This window comes from Rhea americana, unplaced genomic scaffold, assembly GCF_003343005.1.
Source record: "Rhea americana isolate MKP2758 unplaced genomic scaffold, rheAme1 scaffold_250, whole genome shotgun sequence".
NCBI lineage: Eukaryota > Metazoa > Chordata > Aves > Rheiformes > Rheidae > Rhea > Rhea americana.
Window position 1 is genome coordinate 478,687 of NW_028186369.1, and position 22,678 is coordinate 501,364.

General features: G+C 50.5%; 1 protein-coding gene across 7 annotated transcripts in view; it reads right to left on the minus strand.

Moving 5' to 3' along the window:
• Positions 1–22,678, minus strand: part of LOC146594720 (ankyrin repeat and fibronectin type-III domain-containing protein 1-like) — a 302,120-nt gene that overhangs the window by 13,599 nt on the left and 265,843 nt on the right. For all 7 annotated transcript variants that reach the window (XM_085307013.1, XM_085307012.1, XM_085307010.1 and 4 more), the window contains 6 exons: positions 7,370–7,571; positions 6,845–7,052; positions 5,574–5,768; positions 5,166–5,279; positions 4,169–4,266; positions 2,222–2,312 (listed from right to left, as the gene is read on the minus strand). In XM_085307013.1, the coding sequence (XP_085163139.1) occupies positions 2,222–2,312; positions 4,169–4,266; positions 5,166–5,279; positions 5,574–5,768; positions 6,845–7,052; positions 7,370–7,571 (908 nt within the window). The remainder of the gene's footprint in view (positions 1–2,221; positions 2,313–4,168; positions 4,267–5,165; positions 5,280–5,573; positions 5,769–6,844; positions 7,053–7,369; positions 7,572–22,678) is intronic.

The following is a 22,678-nucleotide window of genomic DNA, read 5'->3' on the forward strand; positions in this document are numbered from 1 at the left end:
TGATTCACTTCAGCTTCACTCTATATCTACAACATGTGGATCTTGTTCACAGAGAACTTGACCTGTACTGGACTGCAAAGGGGCTTTAAAGTGGGTGCAAATAATTGACAGTAACTGCCAGAACAGCATAAAGCCAGCTTAATATAAATGCACGTGAAAGCTCACTATACACATTAAGATATATGTAAAAGTGTTTGTGTGCCTTTCCCTATAGGTGCTATAAGGCTTGTGTATCTACAGCCAGATCTAGATACTGTTCTGTATATTGTGTGTGTGCATCCAGACCTAGACCCATCTCAATTTACATATTTCTGGACATACATCTTGATCTGAACGCAGCGTGTTGGCTACTAGCAGACAGCTCCATCGTGATCTGTACAGAGTAGCCTGAACAGCACATCTGATGCCATACTGCAACGCTACGGCAAAGACCACGCTGAGGGTTGCACGTCTAACCCTCTGACAAGCTGGATCTGTTGCCTGGTGAGAAGAATTCAGCCTGCCAGGCACATATATTGTGATTCAGCTGTTAATTACATGTTCACTGACTATTTTTCCCATAGGACCTCTGCCCCATGCTCTCCATGAGACAGCCAGAGCTCAATTAATGAGGAACTCTTCTCTGTTTTGCCCCCTCTGCAGTGAGCAACATGCCAAGGCTTRCTTACGGCATGATCCTCAGACCTTGCTCTCAGGATAGAATTACCCATTTGCCCTCAGGTTTTCTGTGAAGCTTTTTACATTCCAAAAATATGAATCCATTCACTTTCACCCCATATCTGCGCCATGATAGATGTAGGATAAGCTCCTTGTCCTGAGGTGCAGGAAGACTGAGGGCAAAGGTAGCCTCTCACCGCAGGTGTCCCATTTGAGGCCTGTTCTCCAGAGTGCTTATTGCTCTTTATATGCCACGAGAATGTGGCACYCTTGCCCTGCAGCCTCCCAGGTTGGCGGGAAACACGGTCTGTGTCCTGCTGCGAGATGTTTAATTTGAGGTGTCCAAGGAGGTGGAAGTGAGGGGCAGAGGCCAGCGCCGATTCAAGGTCTTCGGCCGTTTGCAGAAAGAACCCCTTCTCTTTGTGCAGTCCCTCATGCCTCGCTCACGGCGCTCCTTTGCAATCCTGCCACAAAATGAGGCAGGAACCCAACAGCCTGCATTACCCTTCATTTCCCAACTCGGATTCAGCCGCAATAAACGGTGTTAGCAATAACTTTGCTGTAACGCAGACACACAAGGAGACTGAATTAAGGCAGCAGAGACAACAGGCCTATGCTTCACCCTTTCAGGCTGCTCTTTCCAATTTATTTCTCTTGGCCTGCCTTCCTGAATGCTCTGGGGCTGTCTTGTTTGAATTGGAATTGGGTGCTTTTTTTTCCCCATGTGTCCTGGTGCCAGCATGGGGAGGTGACCGCTGACAGCCCAGAGAGAACTGGTCTCCGGTCCAGCAGGCAACCCCATCCCAGCTGAGCACTGGGGAAAATGCAGGTCTACAAGCCCTGCAGGGCTTTGCGGGGGCAATGGCACGTTGCAGTGCTGCAGGAGGGCTCCTGGGCCCGCTGGTGCACAGCGCTAGGAGAGGTCTGAGTACTGAGGTCGTGAGGAGGGATCTCCAAAGGCTGCAGCTGGTGCATCCTGGCACGTCCCTCCTCATAATACGCAAACAGTGATTTTGCCAGAGCTTGGCCACTTTGGGGCGGATTTCGTTCACCCCATAAGCAAATTTCTCCTCCTAAAAGCAGCCCCCTGCTAAATTATAAACCCCTACTAAAAAGCAGAGTGGTGTTTTCCCTTCCCACATGAAAGCTGCTGCACTTTTTTCCTTTTAATTGAAAAAGCAAAATACTCTCTCTCCTAGCTTCCTTCTTTGGAATGGCTGATCATTCAACTTTCACCAGGCAGCCAGGAACATTGCAAGCTAAAAAATTCATTTATATTTGGCAAAGTTCCTATCAGCTGTAGGCAGCATCACCCAAAGGGAAGTCTTTATTTAAAAGGCACTGCAGGTTTGCCTACAAACACAGTCTCCCTCTCTAGGTCTAAGACCCCATTTGAACATCTGTAACKCTCAGAATTTCAGAATCTGCGCCGCTGGCCCAGAGGCCATTATGCRCTGTCCCCAAAGCTGAAGGGCGCTCAGAGCACAGAGCCTTGGCATCCCCAACCCTTCTCCCTCCCAAGCACCGAGGCAGGGGCTCCCACATGCACTCCAGTCATACTTACTTGACGGGATGGCAAAAGGCGGTACTGAGGTTTGCGGAGGCCCCCATCCCTTCATGTTGTACGCAGACACTTGGACGTAGTAAGCTGTGCCCTGCAAGGAGAGAAGTAGCACTCAGTACCACTGGCACCTCTCCCCATCTTAGGTGCATGAGGAGGTGGAGGGCATTGCTCTCTTCCTTTACCTGCCCCAGTGCACCACGAGGAGTATTAAAGTGTGACCTGATACTTCAGATCACATGCATTGACCTTCCCTTCATTACCCAGCACAGCAGAAAGCTCTTGTTATCAAACCGTCAAGAATCTGCATGGCTCAGGTGGGTGTTTCAGGGGGAGAAGGAGGGAGGATGAGATATTCTGTGAATGCCCAAGGGCTGGGAGATGCTTCAACTCCAAATCTATGGGCTTCTGCAGCAGAGTGACGTAGCAGAGCCAGCTTCCCAGTTAGGGTGTGCAAGGATCCTGAAGACGGAGAATTGGCCCAATATTTTCAAAAGCTTGTGGCACTGAGATGGTGATTAAAGGCCTCTGATTAAGGCTCAGTCAAGCTGCCAGATATTTCAAGGCCTCAAGGCACTCATGAACACAGACAGGAGCCTGCGAAGCAGCTTTGAAAGCATGATTGATGGGCCTTGTGCAAGCTTCTTGCAGCAGCACTGCTCAAGCCCCATTGTGTAGTGCACCAGAGCTGCTCTCCTGCCTGACAGCRACTCTGTCTCTCTTCCCCAGGCTGTGACACTTCTGGCTTCTCTAAGGCCTTCTAATCACATCTAAGTCTTCCTCCCCTCCATGACCTTGCCATTCCTCCCATTCTGTCCTGGATCTTCAGTGCTGCACCTCCCACATAAGTGCTATCAATCATCCATCCTTTCTCTCTCCCACCTTCACCCCCCTATGGCTTGCCTGCACAGCTAGCCTCTCTCAGGTCCCCACTTCAGATTGCATCACAGCTCCCATCCCAAAGCACAGCTCTTGCTAAACTCAGCCACAGTGTACAGCAGGGCTAACCACCCAGGCTCAACTACAAGAGATTTTGCGATGGCACTAACCAAGGACTTTAATACTTGCCTTTGGTGCTTGCAGAAGGTGCCACACTTGAGGGGCAACCTGTACAGCACCACATGATGATCCAGTTTCATCCAAACCCTGTTACACTACTTCAGCCTGCAGTTCTCTGTACCCAATTCCCCATTCTTCCTTAAAAGACGAGAGTCACCATGCCCACCTCATTTTTCCCCACAAAACATGCTCTGGAGCTCTGCTCCAGTGTGTGTGCATGGAGAAGGACTGCAGCYCGCCAAGAAGGGGACAGCTGACAGGCAGCCTGGGGCCTGCAGTTCTCAGAGAGATAAAACAGTGGGGAGTCTTGGCCCAAACCAGCTCGTGACCTTGTTAAGCTTTCAGAGATGGAAATGGGCTGATTCTCCTCTCCAATTAGCTATGGAGCTGGTGAGAGGGTTTGATCTTTGCAGGTGGCAGAAGAACAAGTTGCTGATTTATTGGCCAAGAGGAACATGGGTGGAGACAGGAGCGGGGCGGGGGACAGAGGATAAATCAGATGCTTAGTGAATGAGTCTGTTTTCCCTTTCACTTGAGAAGTCCCTAGACGCTGTTTGCAGGGGATTTCCCTACTGCCAACGCTGTGTCTCACAAAGGCAGCCACAGCCATGTAGGGAAAGATAGACACCTCTCCCGGCCCCAGGCTCCTAGCTGTTCACAGGTTGTGCAGAAAATTTCATGCACAAGGCAATAATTCTATTTCTCCGGCTTGAAAAGACGAGCCATTGCCTCCCAGCATTCAGTCTGGTGGAAGACAGGCAACCTATTCCAACCAGCAGCCATGGGGGCTGCACCACAGCCAACAGCTTTTGCCTGGCTGTGGGCTCTCCCCTGTCCTCTCCACCCACAGTCCAGATCCCCACCAACAGCCAAGATGCCCCGACAACTCACCGACACGAGTCCCCGGATGGTGAAGTGCAGATTTTTCAGCTTGTCTATCACAGCCTCTCCCACTGGTGGGGAGAAGGTGGGGGAGCAGCTCCACTCAACTGAAAGGAAAGAGAGTCCCATGTTGCCACGCGTTGCCAGGCAGCTTCAGCCATGYGTCCCCTGGTAGCCTCAGCACAAAGCACAGAGCAGAGGAGGCTGCCGGGGGTGGCTAGAACGTCTTGGAGCCCAGTAGCTGCAGAGAGGCTAACCTGAAAACTTGATTTTGGACTACAACCAGATTATTTGTGTGAGCTGGACACAGCTGATCAAAGGCAGCAGGAAGAGGGTAGGAGCCACAAGGAAGGTGACAACATGGAGAACTGCCTGGACCCTGTGAACTGTGATCCACCACCCTGAGCCATATCAGACAGGGTCAGYGTCTTCATGGGCAGAGAACAAGCCCAGAGGTGAAAAGGGAGAGACAGATGGGTCAGACAAAGGTGAGAGGGACGCAACCCGAATAAACAGATGATGCTTTAGGARTTAGTGGTGCTTGATAGAGGGGAATTCTCCCAGAAGCCAAACGTACCAGGGTTTAAATCATTGGGGAGAACAGAAACAGATGTTAACACCAACTGGGCCTTGTTCTGGCAGGACACAGAGACCAGCATGGGAAGAGGCAAGACTGCAAAGCTCTACAGCGTAAAGGATGAGAGGGTGGCAAACAAGAGGCATCCTGGACTTTTGCTTGGTCCAGGATGGTGATTCAGGCCAGCTTCAATGGTCTGGTTGGTAGTTAGGCCATCTCTGGAGTGTGCAGCCCTGATCCCTCCCATGTCTGAGTGCAAATGCAGCTCTCCAAGGACTTGGCAGCACTGTGGCATGTCCTAGCATACCAGTGTTGGGTCTTGGCCTCACGTGTATAAGGACAGTGCCCCATCTATATCCTACTCATACACCTGGGGTGCTTCCCTCCATTGTGTATGCAGCAGTTGCATGGGTTCCCCAAGATCCTGACCTTTATACTTGGTGACAACAGCTGAGTTAACACTCAGGGGCTCCCAGAAGGTCACCTGCACTGAGGAACTGCTAGCCACAGAGAGGTGGACATTTGTGGGAGGGTCCGGCACTCCTGGGGACAGAGAATACAAGGACTGTTACAGCAATGACTGTGACTCCCAGCCCCTTACTACCTTGTGTCCCTCCCGCGCCTTCCCACCCCAGACCATGGACACATTCCCAAAGCAATCATACCCATCAGGCAGCCTTAGAGCAGGCCATGCCAGTGACTGCTAGGCAAGCCCCTAGGCTGCAGGCTGCTGGCTGCTCTTACAACAGGTGCTGCTGCAACTCTAGAACCACACATCGCTCCCTTCCTTCCCCCTCAGTGCAGGGACTGTCCCCCACCCCTCCTGCCAGCACTCACGTGCATGCTCAAACCCAGCCTTCATACGCTTGTAAAGCCGGTATCGCCACTCCCAGGCCTTGAGCTGCTTCTCCTTCTCAGAGCAGTCAGTGTTGGGAGCCTCATTCACCACTTGTGCCATCAGCTCATTGACACGCTGCTCTGCTTCTCGCACCAGTGTGGAGAGGTGCAAGGAACGGCTCTCCAAACTCACAACTGCGGGGGGCATGCAGGCAGGGATGRCGTGTCCCCGGCAAGGATCAAAAGGGAGAGAAGATGATTAAGCCATGCCCAGGCCCCATTGGCACCCCAAATCCCAGTCTTCCCCACAGTATACTGCTCTTGGGGAGCAGTCAACTGGCCCATGTCCTCCTCTCGCCAGTGTTTGACTGGGAGAGGAGGGGCAGGAGGATGAAGAAGGGCCAGGCTCCTCTTCCTACCACAGCACTATTAATTGCTTGGTTTTAAAGATGGAGCTCATCTACTCTTAAATGTGGAGCCAGCACCTTTCCTGGTTGCTGCCTGGTGTGTCCAGCATGAGAAGTACGGGCTGCCATGTGTGCAGCTGCCCATGGAATCAGAACTGTTGTGGCTGCAGCACAGTCCACTTCCAACTTGCTGGACCTTGGGCACACACTGTGTCTAGTCTGGGCTTCAGGGAAGCAGATAAAATCTGTCCAGCTGCTCTAAACCCTGACCACCATCTTTGATGTCTCTACCTCCACAGTAGACTCAGGGTCCAGGACCCAGCCACTGCCTGCTGCCCTGGGATTGCTGTCAGCCCACAGGGACATACATGGTGTCATCTCTTGCCCTGCTCTTCACCTCCACCAGTATGATAATGGACCTCACTCCTAGTGACAACCTGCACAAACTGCAAGCACCTGGGGACAGCACAAGAGAGACCCAATCTTGCACTGGTTCTGGGAGATCCTTACCAGAGTATGTGCTTAGGCTCCAGGGAGATTTCTACTGTCCGTAACATGTGTGTCCCAAGCCCTGATTAGTTCCCCTTTCCTGATAGCTGACCAGTGAGTTTAGCTCATGCAGCATGTGCATGGCCAGCGCTGTCCAAGTGCTGTGGCTGGCAGCTCCACTGGCATGTAGAGTGGAGATATCAGCCATGCACTGGCTAGCTCAGAGCCTGTCCTCTTAGCTGCTTCAAAGAGCTGCAGCCTCTCCCACCCTGGTGACAGTCTCCTCATCCAGACTCCATTATCCAGTATCTCCAGCTCTGCTGAGCTAGAGAAACAGGAGATGCAGACAGGGAAGCTCACCCTATACCAACTTACAGTGTGGACTCTCCTTTGCTCCTGCCTGGAGAAGGGCCTTGGCTATGGGAGCATTGTTGGTCATGATAGCGATGTCCAGGGGCAGCAGCCCCTCACTGTTCGGGGTGTTGAGATCCAGCTCCTCAGGGCTATACTGCTTCAGAAGCTCCTGGACCCTGTCCAGATCCTGCAGCTCCACAGCCTCAAAGAGAGCAGCGTTGCTCTGGAACTGGACAGAGCAAGAAAAGAAGGATGGTTGAGCACAAGAGAACACTCTTTTATCCCACTTAACACCTTAGAACTTCACTAGTGCCCCAGAGACACCAAACAGGGTGGCTGCCCCTATCCTAAAGGTATTCATTCTTTATAGACACAGCCAGCTGAGCAAACACAGAAGGGTTTCATTTCATGTAATCTTGGACTTCCACCCCAATGCCACAACAGGTAACAGCTGTCACCCACATCTGCATCCATCTTCCCCATCAGTGGGACACTGGGTAGGGCTTTGGAATGGCCACTGTCAGGGCTGGTACATCAAGCACTGACCAGGTAGGACTTGCGGAGCTTCTCCTTCTCACTCCTGCCTGCCAGGCTGCCCTCATCGAAGGAGGTGTAGTTGACGCGGAATTTCCCCGACAGGTTTCGGTAGAGCCTTTTGGCAGCATTCGGTGAGGAAGGCCCTGGTGGCTTCCTGGCCTGTGCCAGCTGGAGATCTCGCATCTGCTGTGTCATTTTTGGGGAGGATGACCTATAAAATGGAAAAGAGATGGGGGGTAAAAAAGGCGCGTGAATGCCCAGCCTAGTGCAGCTGAAAGGGTGTACCAGAAATCCAGAGGCAAGCCATCTGTGGTGAGAGGGCTGCACTAAGACACCAGAGCACAACCCAGGACAAGCCAGACGTGATCACTTCTGCTTCAGGGTACCATCAAACATGGGGAAGGTGGAAGGTGGCAAAAGATGCCAGCAATGGCCTAATATGTGTATCTTATCACAGAAGGCCAGTTTTTCCCTTCTCCTCATTGCTGTCTCTTGAGCCCCATGGGAGTCCCTCTGTGCTTGCACAAGCCCTGTAGATGAGAGATTTCCTTCCAGGCCAGGTTCAAGGGCTCTTGGAGCCCAGGCAGCCATGCTCAGCTACTTGCTCAGACACCCCAAGCAACCCCAAGCAACCTCAGGGAGCTCATCTATCTGACTGGTCCCCATCCATAAAATCGGGAAGAAGCATCTTGCTCCCGGTCTCTTAATGCTTAGGTTATCCAGAGAAGAGCTGCATCTTGCTGGCTGGGGCTGCRCAGGCCCACTTGGTAGTCAGGGTCTGCACTCTCCTCTGCAGTGGCAAAGAACCTCTGTTACCCTCCTGAACATACTCCAGGTGAGCACTGTCCCTGCAGTCAGCTTAGGATAGCCTCATTTGAACTCTCTGTACTTATCTTTCTAATGGGAACCTGTCTCCCACTGTTTATCACAATCCCTGAACACTCTTTTGTACATGATTTCCTCCAGGGTCTTTATTCAAGCAAATGACATCATCTGAAAGCAAAATGAGAGTGAGAAATGGCCATCTTTTAATAGCACCAAGAAAAATACCAGGCCCCTAAGGGGATTAGCTACTGTTTGACTCCCAACCTCCTGCACATYGGAAGATCAGGGCTTCACAGTCCCTCCTCAGCTTCTAAACTTCAGTCCACRTTAATTAAGCTAAAATATCTTTTCTCCACTCTGATTTTGATTTTCTTCTTTAAATAACCATGACAARTATGTTAATAGATGGTTAAGAAATTGGACATCCTTTCTCAACTTTGCACATGGGGAGCTGCCTCTCTCTCTCTCTCTGGACTTGACCCTTGTGTTCACACCAGAATGTTGCCCAGCAGAAGTCCCCTATTTTCAGTGCAAGTTTTGTCTCGCTGCTACATGGGGCTTTTGCCCAAGAGCCATCTGTTACAGGACCAAGTATTTTTACTGGCGTCAAACATCTGATCCCCTTATTGCTGTAGCCAGTGGCACAATTCCCAGTAAAAGAGCATCAAGTCTAACGAGCATTTAGTCTAACAACATTTAACATAGCTTCTCTCATTTTTTACTTCATACCCTTGTGTATAAAGTCAAATATGTAGAGCCAAAGTCTTGCCCATGCCATTTCATTGGTTAAATATCAAGCAAGGGTTAAGCATGACAAAAAACAGAATAGTTATCTAGAAGGTCATGTCAAAAATGCTGCCACAAAGCTGTGACTGATGATGATGTTTATAAAGCCATCATGAGAAGGCAAGATATTAATAACAACCTCAGTATGTGCTCTTCATCATCCTGATTTCAGATTAGGCACAGTAGGCTGCAGAAGTGCTTTAATGATTTTACCTTTTATTACCATGATATTTAAATGCAGTAAATGGTGGGGAGGTTGGCTCCTGCCAGTCATCTCATCTCACTGGGTTCAGCCTACTGAGTGAGATGTCTTGAGTGAGTTTTGAGCTGCAGTGTTGAATTGCTGCTTTGGATTTTTCTAGGGATGAAGCGTTCTCCAAATGTAGGGCTTTGTGCTGCCCAGTTTACGGAAACAGACCCAGCAGATATACTGAGAGCACCAACCACTCGAACTTCAGAAGGCAAGTCAGATCTCCACATTCCCCTAGTCCCCTGACCAACCATGTCTCCACACAAAGGTTAGTGAAATTCATGCGGCAGGGTCTTACTGTTTCTAACAAATGAGGAAGGGAAGTAGCTCTCCACATGGAAGGATCTGGAATGAGTGGCTTCACTATATGGGCAGAGACCCTGTGTAATATGGGAATGGGACAGAGAACCAGCTCCGGACTAAATGGGACACACTTGGTTCTGGATGCAGATTCCTCACCTTATGGTCATTCCAGACTGTACTCCTGTTATTTCATCACGGACATAAGGAAGCTCTTGGCATGGTCAAAACTGGAACAGGAGATCAGCTGAATACTTCTAGTGCCAAGGTGCTGAGGCTCAACACACAGCAGATACAAGACCTCACAAATCAAAAGACTAGAGAAGCTTCATGCAGCTCTGTTGTCACTGGTGGACAGAAATTCAGAGAGAAAACTCAGCCATCCCTGAGGCACTCTCTCAGGAAGAGTCAACCAGGAAGGCATGTCCTGACCCATGGACTAAGCCCAAAGAAACAAAGTGTTATCTGATGTACTTAGGTAAGAGAAATAATTGACTCAAAAGATTCTGAAGCAAAATCTTGCCCCTTCTCTCTTATTTAAAAGCTCCCTGCCACATAATTCCTCTTCTCTTCACCCCTAGCTAGTGTTTGGAAGTGAAGACTGCCCTTTTAACAGGCTTGTCTGTGAGTACCTCATTCTTTTGTAGTTCCCATTGATCCAGGGAGGCCATAATGTTCTCCTACCTCAGGAAAAGAATGGAAGACCCTAAAATTACCTCTCTGGAAGCTGGGTTAGACAGTTCTGGTGTAACAGAACACTGTTGTATACATGGTTGCAGAATCAACATTCAGAAAAAAGGAGTGTGCTTTGGAGCAGAAGCAGGGTTGTCTTTTTTACACCAAATAATATAGATGGCAAATGACCAGTACAGGCAGACACCAGAGTTTGGAGGAAGTTATTCAGAGAGAGTAGAAACAGAAGACCAAGAGAAATTTCTCTATATTTTCCCTCATCTGATTTGCCTTTAATGAGAAGTAAGAGATGGAAATTATTCAGAGCTCAGGAGTGAACATCAATCTATATTAAACTGGCTGCCCCAAAGATAAAAAGAGTTTCCTGCCCTGTGGTTATGAGTCATCTGGACTCAGTGAAATGGTCTTGATTTATCTAGAGCTAAACTGTGCGGTGGAGCAACTGATAGCTGAAAACAACACCCACAGATGTCGTGTCCTTAAGGTACAATCAGCCAACACGAGCTCACCCTGATGGCAAAGCCTGATCCTGCCAGGATGGTGGTGGGAGAAGGTCAGAGGAGGCAGGGACACTACAATTAGCTCCTTTGCCCTTGTGGTTTCAGTGAAACTGAWTTAAATTTATCTCAACCACCATCAGTCCTTGTTGCTAATTAGTTGCCTACAGACTATTGCAAACACTACTGCATGAGGAAGGCTGCCTTCCTGTGCCAGTGTTTCAGCCCTCTGGCCGCAGGATGTATTTGTGACCACGAGGGAGATGGCATGGACAACAAGTCTGCACTGCCATAAATCCACAAAAATCAGTTACTAAGACTCCACCAACCAGCCTATGGAAAAGGCTGAGGTACTTCTAAAGGATGCAGTAGGGTTGGCCAGACCCTCCCAGGAGGGTGGGAGTCAAAAAAAAAAAAAAAAAAAAAAAAAAAACATGAGGATGGATGTGCATAAGACAACTTCATTTTATTCTTCTCTTTTCCTGTAATGAACACAAGCAAATCCACTGGGTAGTTTATAATGTTGTGGTTTCTGCATATCCTGGATTTTAATGTTTCCAGTGCTGCAGATCTTGGCCTAGTAAACAGTGTTAATAATTGTTGTAATTATATGATTTTAAGTGCATTTTGTTTAAGGGTGTAGCCTCTCTGAGACTTCAGCAGAGAMCCAGTCCATGTCAGACAGGGCTGTTCCATCCTGTTAGCTGAGAAGCAAAGACCATACCCTGGGGTTCCTTATGAACCCCATTTGCCCCAAGCTAAGCCCAGCGAAGTCAACCTTCATGTGCAGCAGTGGACAATGCCCAGATCAGGCTTCTGCCACAGACAGCACAGGCCACATGTGTGTCTGCTGCACTAGAACGGCAAACCCACAGAGGATCGCATGCTTCATTTTCCCTGCTGCCAAGCAGTCTCCTCTCAGGCACAGCAGCTGGAGGTACCTAGATGGATTGGCAATGACTGTCCTGCCTGTAGGTCAGCAGATGTGGTTGCCTGGGACCAGTGAGCACACAATAAATACCCCAGGTCATCTGTAGCCAGCAGGAGCCTGGGCTGTGGAAGGCTGATATGCAYGACCCACTGCAAGTTGTGGTGATGGTCTTCAAGCCAAAAGCCAAGAGTGAGGCTGTTAAGACCTCACTAAGCTCTCCCATCCTTTCCTAGCCCTTCCCCCCACCACCCTGTTCAGACACTGGCCTTGGAAAGAATGAGCTCATCATGGTGCCTACTCACGCTGGCAGCAAGAGGGCAGATTCCAGCCTGGAGTGGCAGACATGAGCTCAGCACCATGCCTCCTGTGCCCAGGAGCAGTGTGGGTGGCTTGTCACTTAGAGAAACTGTTCCCAGCCATCTGCAGCCTTACGCAGCAGAGAAAAAAGCCATGAGGCTTTGCGTACAAGAAAAAGGGAGTCTAAAAGACAGATGATGAAAGGTGCTAACTCTCTGAAAGGAAGAGAAGACTTGGAGTGGGGAAGAGGACAAGGGCTTGTTCCTTGGGAGTGCTTGTTACAGCTTGGTGGCATGAGGAATGCTTGGCCGCTTTGGTGCAATGGATGTCAATGGTATGTTAGTGCAAGTTTCCAGGGATGCGCTCTTGAACTGCAGTCCAATTCAATTCCTAAAGTCATCCAGCGAAGGAACAGGCAAAGCACAGAACAAGTCTGGAAAACGCAGTTATCCAGAGAAACTACACCAAACCCAATCCAGTCTAGCCAACCTCCCCTGGAAATGGGAGCTTGCATCAAGAGAGCAGTCAGCAAATTCCRCAAGAACATTGATGTACACGCTATTTCAGAAGAAATCTGAGCGAGGAGGTCTTTTCTCTTTCAAGCACACTTACACTGAACACATGACCAGGATACTGCTTACTTTGCTGAGCTAGTGTATACATTCTGCACGAAACTGCACTCTACAGCCCTGCTCAGCTGCTATATGTCCTACAGTAGAGTTTATTCTAGCTCCTAACACACAATCAAGCTCCTTTCGGCTCATGTGGACATGAACCAGAAATACAACTTCCAGCACAAAGAGGAACCGCTGATGCACTTGCATTTTCCACTCCTTTTGTCTGAGTATAAGCAATTCTTCAAGACCGGGGAAATAGAGCATGGATCTGAAACAGCACAGGAGTAGGGAAGGGCTTCCCAAAACAGTGAGCACTCATAACCATACTGCCTACCGAAAGGCACACTAAACACAGGGCAAAATGCAACATTTAGCATTCCTGTAAAGCCACAGAACTCATAGGAACAGCCTGTGCACCAGTTACCCTGCACTCTGGCACAAGAAAGATTTCCTAAACAGCCACCAGAAACACATCTGTGGTCCAACCCAAATGCATGTGCCAGGCCCGTTTGTAAAAGGTGCTCTTCCGGATCTGACCAGGGAATTTTCAAACACTGCCATTGATCCTGCACAGCGAGGCAGGATCTCTCAGTCACCAAGTGTACAGAAATACAAAAGATGATCACTACCTGAAGCCTATCCCAAGGTGTATGGACCTCAAACAGATACTTAAATATTTCACAGATGTTGTGTGGTGTCTTTGAGTAGGGCTGAGTAGTCTTCTTGAAGACTTACAATGGTTTTGCAAAATATCTTGATTAGATGTGCTTATGCGCTGGTATTTTAGGCCCTTCCCCAGCAGGATGCACACTGTGTGGTAAGTCCAGTGGGAAGCCCTTAGGGACTGCTTGATGCTGTGCCTTCAGTGTGCCATGGGTTCAGTGCWGAACATGGGTCATACTGCTCAGCCATTCATGCTGATTTGGGGAGTACATGGAGGCTCTGCCCATGTTTGAGGGATCTCCTTTCTGCAGGCACAGCCCAAAGATGGAGATGCTAGAGAGGGCACGAATGGACACTGCTTTGCCAACAGASGATAAGAAGTGAATGAACCATGAATATTTGCCCAACGCAATTCATGACACAGCCCTATTGAGTGGATATCAGGATGGTAGATGGTGAACAAAAAGTGGAAGGGAGGATCGAGGGTTGCAAGACACAGCCATGGCCACTGGTACAGGTAGGGCAGGCAGTGCTTTGCTCTGAATGACAGCTCCTCTACTTCTACATATATCAAAACATGTGGCGGAAACCTGCCCCCACCAGAGTGGTTTCTAAGGATGATCTTCTGGAGCCATGGTGCATAGCCCTGCCTCTAAATCAGGACCTGGGTGCAGCTCTCCAGCCCTGTCTGTTTACCAGCACAAACCTGTGGTTTGGAGGTGCCTGCCAAATACTGCACAGAGATAGAGCACACGCAACTACATGCGCGCTGAGCAACAGAGAGCATAAACCATTCCAGGCCATGCAAAGATGGAATGACATGCATTCGTTAAATAGTCCAGTGAAGACCTAAACACACAAGGGTTAATTYTGAGACAGCAAAATGAATGAAGAGYTCAGGTATCTTTCTCCAGCCACCGCAAAACACTCAACCAGCTGTTGAGGGCCCCGCGCTTGGCTAAGGATTTCAAAGGGCTCCTGCCACTTTGCCGTGCAGAGCGCCCACGTGAAATCCCTTCCTGCAAACATGAAAGAGCTGGGTAGGCTTTTCACAGTCCTGGCCCCACTTGTACCTTCAAAGTTTGGTCATGCCCAGTCATGCAAACGCTGGCCAAGCGCCAAAGGCCTGCCAAGCACCCACCGGAGTCTGATGCTGCCAGATGCCACTGTCAACATTTCTGCTCAGCAGAAACATCTGCCTGCCTCGAAAATGCGCTTGCTTAATCAAACCTGGGCCTGAAGAAAGGCAGCAAACCAGACCCGGGGCTTTGTTCGTTTGTTTCCTACAGATTTTCTCTTTTCCCCACTTGGCAAACCCATTGCATTTTGTTTTGAATGGAGCTGAAATGAGCATGCCTCTTTTGTTGAGCAAAAACAACTCTAACTTACATAGATCCTACTCCTCCCAGTACATTTTTGCTTGTGCTCCAGAAGCCCAATACTATTAGCCTGACGCTAGGAGAAGCATTTGTTGGCTCAGCATAGCAGCAAGGCCAGGAGCTGCTGCCCAGCGCACTGGGTTTGTGTAGGATCTCCCAAGCAGCCAGGCATCAGACACTGTTTTGGCACTTATTACTGCAGATTGTCTCACCAGGACCCTGGGCCTCCATACCAGGCACACACTCTTCTCAAGGAGCTTGCAACAAGCCAGTGGCAGGGATGGGACCCCTAAGACCATGAAACTCTTTGCTCTCATCGTGGCACTGCACTGGCTTTGAGAGTAACTCCTTAGCAACTTGATGCTTGAATGAACATCAAGGTGAAGTCCACACTTTAGGCAAAATCCGCATCTCACCCCAGCATTTAGCTCCTTGCACCACTGCAGAGGAAGAAGCAAAGGACTCACAGAGCAAGCAAAGTCACTGCATCACACTTCCCTGTAGAGACTGTTCCCCAAAAGAGGAGGCTGCAGGCCTTCCTTGCTGAACCCTTGCATTAGCCACGTAGCTGCCATGTGMGCCTAAGGCAAGGACATTCTTGGGCCAACCAGAGGGCAGCGAGATGTTTCTTCATGCTGGCTCTTGCTCAGGTGCAGCAACCGCTGGAGGAGCTGTGGCAACCGGGAAATGCAGCCCAAGGGAGGGGACATGCAAAGTCCCACCGCCTTGGAGCCGGCGCAGCGCTAGCGCCGAGGCGAATCAGCCCGAGAACAATYGCAGCGTGTCTTTCCAAGGCACAGCCATGTCCCATTGGCAGGGCAGCGGGAAGAGCCTTCCAGTGCGGCCAGCCATCTACCACAAGTCCCCCTGAGCCAAGTCCCTTGTAAATCATACRCTCTAAATTTAAGAGACAGAGACTTTAGGTTAGCAAAAGCTTTGGGACTCTAAGAAAGGTTCAGAGCCAGCCAAGTAGATCACTTGCTGACAGTCTGCGGAGGCCTGGCCTTCCATAAAACACACCATTTTTGCAGGCCAAGCAGTAAATTTGAGGGAGGAAGGGAGCGGAGAAGCTCAAACAAATTCTGTTGCAATACAATAATGCTTTTTCTTTTCTCTCTTTTTTTTTTCCTAATTAAGCATTCCGATTGGGGTTTTTAAATGAGCCCAGAAGGAGCCTGTGGCTCAACTCCCGTTAAAATATGACTGAAATCAGACTTTCAATTCCTTAGGCATCCATGATAGCCTGTCTTCCATCACGATCAGGATTGCTACTGTGTATTCGCTGTAGTCACAAAGTGACACCTTTTTGGCTGTGCCTACGTACACACTTGTCCCCTTCTATATATCTCTTCTATCTCTACATGCGTATTACATGCAACATCCACCACACTGGAGACATTTCTCCTCAATGATCATGGTCAGGGACCATTTGCAATGGCCTTCTTTTAAAAACAAATTAACAAAACCAAACAGAGTTGATGCTATAAGCAGCCAGGAGACCATATCCATCAAGGAAGTCTTCTGAAAGGCAGGTACTGCTTCTGAAAGGCAGGTACTGGCTGACAAGGCATCCCCTCAACAGCTTTCTCTCCATGGGACAGCCTGACTCTGGCCACCATAAATCAGTCCTTGGGAGTTTTCCTTTGAGGAAAAACAAAATCCCAGAGACTTTCACCGGCTCCATCCACAGATCTGGGTCAAGAAGGAGATGCTGGAGGGGAGAAGTGATGTCAGCATGTCAAGCCAGGCTCTCAGCTGTATAAATCAGCACAGCTTTGCTGGCTTCAGGGTTATTTTGATGATTTACCCCAGCAAAGGTTCTGGCCTGCCCTGCCTGGTGGCTTGTGACTAAAAATCTGGGTTTCTGCTTAAGCACAACCCAGTTTCTGAGGGATTAAGCTAGCTGGGTATGTGCGTGGCAGAATAAGGATGTTCCCATCTGGAGGGCTTCAGGAACCGCTGCTTGGYGGCTGCTGCTCGTGCTGAGGAAGAAAAGCTCGTCGGTGTCCCCCCGTTCCCAGTGCCGCTGGTCCCCACGGCACCTCCCAACAGCGAAAGCTCTTCAGTCTCTGACCCCACTGGTGCAGCGGCKGGGCCGAGCCAGGTCTGCTGGGCTGCAGCTACAAGCGGCCCCTCGGCTCCTGCCTCCCAGGACGGGTGAAGCCTCCTCGCCGCGCTCCCTGCAATGCCAGCCTGTAATTGCTGCTTGACATTAAGTATCTGAGCAAGGAAGTCTTGGGTAAATGTTCTTGCTATGGGAACACGCAGTGCTGAGTCTCTTTAATTACATTGTTTTTGTTTGGCTTTTTTTATTAGTTGTGCTGTGGCTTCCCCTCCCTGACGGGCCAGAGGAGCGCACGCTAAATATGGCTGGGTTTAAAGTCCACAGTGAAATCCGAACCTCGGCACCAGACTGACTGGAATCGGTGCAAGCCAGGGTTGCGAGGGCCGCGCGTGGCAGCCGCCGCAGGCCCTGCTCCCACCCTAGCTGGAAGCTGCGCCGCGCTCCCTGCTCCCCGCGGCCCCGCTCCAGGCACCTACCAAGCCTCCCGCGCGTGCCGCTGTGCTCGCCACGGGCAGGCGCCGCGTCGCCGACTCCGAGCGCGGCCACTGTGCTCCACAAATACCCATCGGTCCTTCCTCACCACCCACCCCTCTTCCTCGCAGCCCTCTCCTKGTCGTATCCCTCGCTTCGCAGACCACAACTCTTCCTCCTGTTCATAAACAGCCCTCTTCTCCATCGTGTCCTTCCCTTCCTTCCCAGTGGCAGTCCCTAAAGGTGTTGCTCATCCCACCTTTGGGCTCTCCCGCGGGGATGAAGGGCTTTCTCCCCCCCACCCCAGCCACACAGCTTTCATCTTTCTCTGCCCCCTCCTTGTTATTTTAAAGGCATTCCAGAGGATGCTGTCAGGCTTGGATGTGGTTTGGTCGGGCTGTTTGTTTTCGTACTGGAGGTTTTATGATCGTATTGGGAATGAGCCCTAATTGAGCTGCAATTCGAATTACAGTCCTTGGGTATTTATTTCATTTTTTTGGAAGGGCTTAGACTGCAATGCAATTTGGGCTGGAGAATGCCTTTGGTTTTAAACGGAACCTCATGGAAACTGCACCGAGCTGCAAGACAGGCTGGCCCCTGAGATGTTACCGAAGTAGGCAAGCAAATTCTGCACCTCCGCCATGGCAGYGAGGCTTGACAGCGATAACAGACAGCACCCAGGGCGATCACACCTCTGTCAGCACCAGAAAATCAAGCACTGACGCCACGAGAAGAGGCAGATAGGGCCAGCCCTCCACTGTGCAGCGCCCCTGGGGCTCTGCTCACTCGAGGGCTTGCAGCCTCCTGCAAACACGGCACGTGTTTGCTCTCTGCAATGCAGAGACATGCACCSGTCGGCTCACCCAGCACCCCCTGGGAGGGAACCACAGCACCCTTGCCATGGGGCAGCTCAGATCCTGTTGCTGGGGGTCACTGCCTGAGTCGGGGAGCTGCCAGCTCAYGGCCACCCTGCTTCCCGACCCTGCTCACAGCACCCAGGCAGCACAAATGAACAGGACCTAAAGGTCAGCGGCCAAACTGCCCTTTTCAAGACCTACGTCGGTGTCAACTTCTGCTGACCATGCCCCATACTGAATAACAGTTCAGCCCTAGCATCTAAAATGTGTGTGATGCTTCTGGCAYACGCAAGCAGCAGGACCTGGCAGGTAGGGACGGGTGCGCAGACAGATTTCTGAGGCACAGAGCTGAGCACCTGCTCGACGTCGTAGCAGCTCTTCCTCSTGTCCTAGGATCTCAAGAGTCCGGATGCTAAAACAGGTCAATAGTGCTGTGGAAGACAAACTCGACCCACTGGCACCATCCTGACTAAATCAGACTTCCGCATATTAAAAGCAGAAGAGGAGCGGGGACTCACTGCCACTGTTTCAGGAGGAAATCCTATCCCTGCTTTGCCTGCCAGGAACAAGCATCAGTCTGTGCCACAGATGCATGTGTGCAAACTCTTCTCACAGTGGGTATCAAATGAAGAAGCTGAGTCATACGACGCCTGATCTCAAAGATCACTGAAGAGAAAACGYGTGGAAAAAAGTCTCCATAGGGTCATTAGGTCCTAGCTTGGACCCAGCAGGAGCAGAACAGGGGTAAGCACTCMCATGATGAGTTTGGGGACTCCCAGCTATCCGGTCAGGACCTGATCACCATGCCAGCAGGAGCGAGAAGGGGTATAAGGCCACACTAATCTAAACTTGGTTCCCATCCCCTTGCTCGGACTGCGATACCCAGTTCTTGGAAGGAAGCGGGGGGAGGCTGTTGGAGCAGGTTGTTGTAGAAGTTGCTGTGGTAACCCAAGCCTGCTTGGAGCCAGCAGCTTAATCGGAGAGCCGTCACGGCTAGAGAAAGGGGCCACAGGGGACGGTGCTGGGACAGTGTGCAGCCTGTGCTGGCTCCTCCGAGTGCTGTGGGCAGCTACCCGTGCCTCCGGCGAAACACTCAGAGCCCCCCCCTTCCCCCCCCGGGAGCCTGGAGAAAACGCTCATTTGTCTTCTCCCGCCACTGTGGCGGCAGGCTCCAAGCGGGTGCGGGAGAGAGGCGCTCCGTGTTTCAGGCCGCGGACCACGATAACGCGCTGCGCCAGTGCTGCCTTGCAGGACCCACTGGCGGACTCCCTGCTGAGACCAGCTCCCGTGCCCGTACTCGCGGGGCTCGATGGCCGCCGCGYGCCCAGGCCACCCCGGCCTGGCATGAAAACAGGCCCTCGTGGGAGCCGAGGGTGCCCGCTGCCTGGCCCTGGGGGTGCAGTTCACTGGACATGGGAGTACAGCCACAGACCAGGGGGGCTGAGACCCACAAACTCATTCCACCAGTGAGAAAGAATCGATTTGAACCCAGGTCTGCAGGGAAGAAAAACAAATCCTTTAACCTCCTGCGCCACCTTGTGCCATGAGGAAGAATACGCTAGTGAGATCCAGCTTTAATTGTAAACCACCTTTCCTCTAAAACCATGAAATTGTAGAAAATTGGCCAGGAAGGACCGGCAGAGGCAATCTGAGCTCATTCCCCCATATCCTTGCCTGGTTTCTGTTTCCACCTCTATTCCCAACAGACTGCGTCCAACCTGAGCTCTGCARTGCTCAAGGTGATCTACCCCAGTGTTTCATTGGGATATCCCTTCTGGGGCAAAGCCACCTCCACACTGTCATCCTATTCAAGCCATCCAGCTAAACATGGACGAAGCCACTGAAGCGCGCCTAAGCTGTACAATGAAAGCAGGCACCACTGGCTGAAGACTTCCAGGGTTGCACACAAATGGGTTATAAAAGGCAGGCCACAGACATTGATCTCYGCGAGGAGGAGGAGACAACAGCCGAGACACAATGGAACACCAGACAAATGCACACCCTGCTCCAGAGCTGCTGCCCAGCTGGTAAATATTACTGGAGTCAGAAAACCCCTTTCCCGTTGGAAAGCAATCAACAGGACCCAGTCGGCAGCACTAGGCATGCTGGCCGTTACCCACATGTTGTCCCTGGCATCGCTACCAAGAACATCTACCCTGCYGTTGGGGATATTCTTGGCCTCCAGAACAAATACTGCCAGCAGCACTTCCCAGTCTGGCTCCCGATTCWTCACAGCTTCACGTACAGGATTTGCTCCTGCCTTGCTCCAAAACCAGCTCCCTGCCCAGCAACCACTGGGTTCTCCAACCTTCTTCACATTAACCTTGCCTGRGAAAACCTTCCTGGAGCCATCCCCTCACAGATGCCATCTAGCTCTTCCCCTCCTGCAGCAGGGACCAGACCCTGCGCTGAATCCTGCTGCTGGTCTTACACCCCCACCCACTACGCACAAAGCACACAGGCATCAGGGCATAATGGGCCACCCCAGTACCACACAGCACAATGCCAGAGGAATTGATTCACAACTGCCCAAAAAAAGCCAGCCTTCCCACCCATGCACCTCCAGTGGAGTCAGGGCCCAAATGCAGTGACCCTCAAGGAGAAGTCAACTTTTTTTTGCCACTTTCCTATAAAATGCCTCACACTGGCCTGAGCATTCCTGCAATGGTATTACCAAGGAGAGATCTCACCATCCTCACCACCAGTTAGGTCTCCTTCCAGTCAAGATTTGTCTGGCCCCTCCCTCAGAAAGGAGCTTTCCCATCTCCTTTGTTACTTTATTCTCCTTCTAGCTATCGAAAGTGATGAGGTATCATCGGTGGCAGAGCCCAAGCACAGGCAGGGATAACAGCCCACAGAGGACTCGTCAGAGCCCCCATGACAGCAAGCAGAGAAGATCTTCCTTCCATCCCAACACCGCATACAAAAGAACAACATTCAAAAACACAGTAATTGCCAGGTCAAATTCTCAACCATCAGGAGATACTTACCTGTCCATGCATTGCAAGGGATGTGACCACGACGGTAAAGCACACTCGTGGTTGAGAAAGGGATACAAATGCCTTTTCTTGAAGTCTCACAGGACAGCATGAGCATAAGGGAACATGCTCTCTCTTCTCTCATAAGGCTTTTCCTCTGCTTTTCCTAGTTGCKGGATTTTAGTAGAAGAAATTGCACCTAAGTAACTAACGAACAGCTCTATTACAAAGCACAAACACTCAGAGCCTCATGGATGACCTTTAATGCACAATTCCTCACCTGCAAGCATTTGCTCTTACAAGGTCTACACTCTCCAGTAACCCTTTTGTATTTTGCATCCCAGCTTTCTCAAGGAGACCTGGTAGAATCCCCCCCACACCTCTGAAGTGCGACCACACCAACAAGCCAGAGGAGTCATCAGCAGGGCCTGATGCCTGGAAATGAGGTGTCTCCACTGCAACACACACACACCGGCCAGTACCTCGTACTGCTGTTGTACACACAGCTGAAGGAAACAAATTGCTAGCTGTGATGGAAACACTACAGGCAGCCTGGCTACCTGGGTAATGCTTGGTTTTGTCATGTTGCAGTCCTGAGCACTAAGCTTCAAGTTCGAGTCTTTGCACAACTCCTCAGTGATTCCAGGAGAAAACGCAGGAGAAGAGTCCTSACAATTCACAGCACTGGGGTTTGGGAGCCTGGATTCTGCTCAAAACAATGAAGGACACCAAACCACTAACACTGGTGGGCTGAAATGGACTGCCTCCAGCCCAGCACCCTACAGCAGAGGGTATTTTACAAGGGACAGATAACACTCTTGACAAGGTGATCTGAGCTCTGTTTTGAGCTGTACCACTGGTCCACTGAAGATGACAGGCAGGTCATGTCAACATCCAGTGCCTCAGTTTCCCCATCTGGAAAATGGAGATAAAGATAACGACTTACTAATGATCATTAGACTTACTTACCAATGAAGAATGCCAGATAACTGCYAGGATTCACCTGAGTCACCATTCCTGACCTGCGGGCAAGGGGTTGCCTCTAGCAAAGGGAACTTTCTGCTGTGTAAGCCAGTGCTTGGTGCAGCTGATGTGCAGGATACACAGTGGCCAGAAAGCCTGTTTGCTGCAGATGGATTAGCTGGGGACTTTAGCAGGTAACCTCTGAAGAGCTCTTCTGAGCAATCAAAACCATACTGCCCAGAGTCTAACAATTTGACCAAATCTGGGTTGACTTCCACGGGGAATGCACCAACCCTGCCAAATTTGAAGTCTCTTTTCCAAAGCACGAAAGCACCAGAAATCCTCAGAAAAAGAGATTGGGCGGGGGGTGAAATGGCAAACTTACTGTTTTTCCCCAACTTTCTGCTGAGTTTGAAAAAAAAAGAAGGAGAAAGTTCAGCCTGAGGCAATGAGTGAGCATGGAAAAATTCAGACCAAACAGTTAAAGTCTGGCAAAGGTATAAGCAAACAAACTTATGCTGGAAAGTGTTATACAGCCTTAACAATACAAGCCTATTGGCTCCGTCTACAATAAACGTGTCGAGTGAAAGGTATCTTCCTTGCCCTTTTCCCCTCCACAGTAGTGCTCAGCACATAAGAGGATGATTTCACTGCAGTAAARAAAAGTAAAGCAGTGGCAGGGACCAACAGCTGCAGGTGGCCTTAGAGATGAAAGGCTGTAGCATGCTGTGAGGCAAAACAGCTTC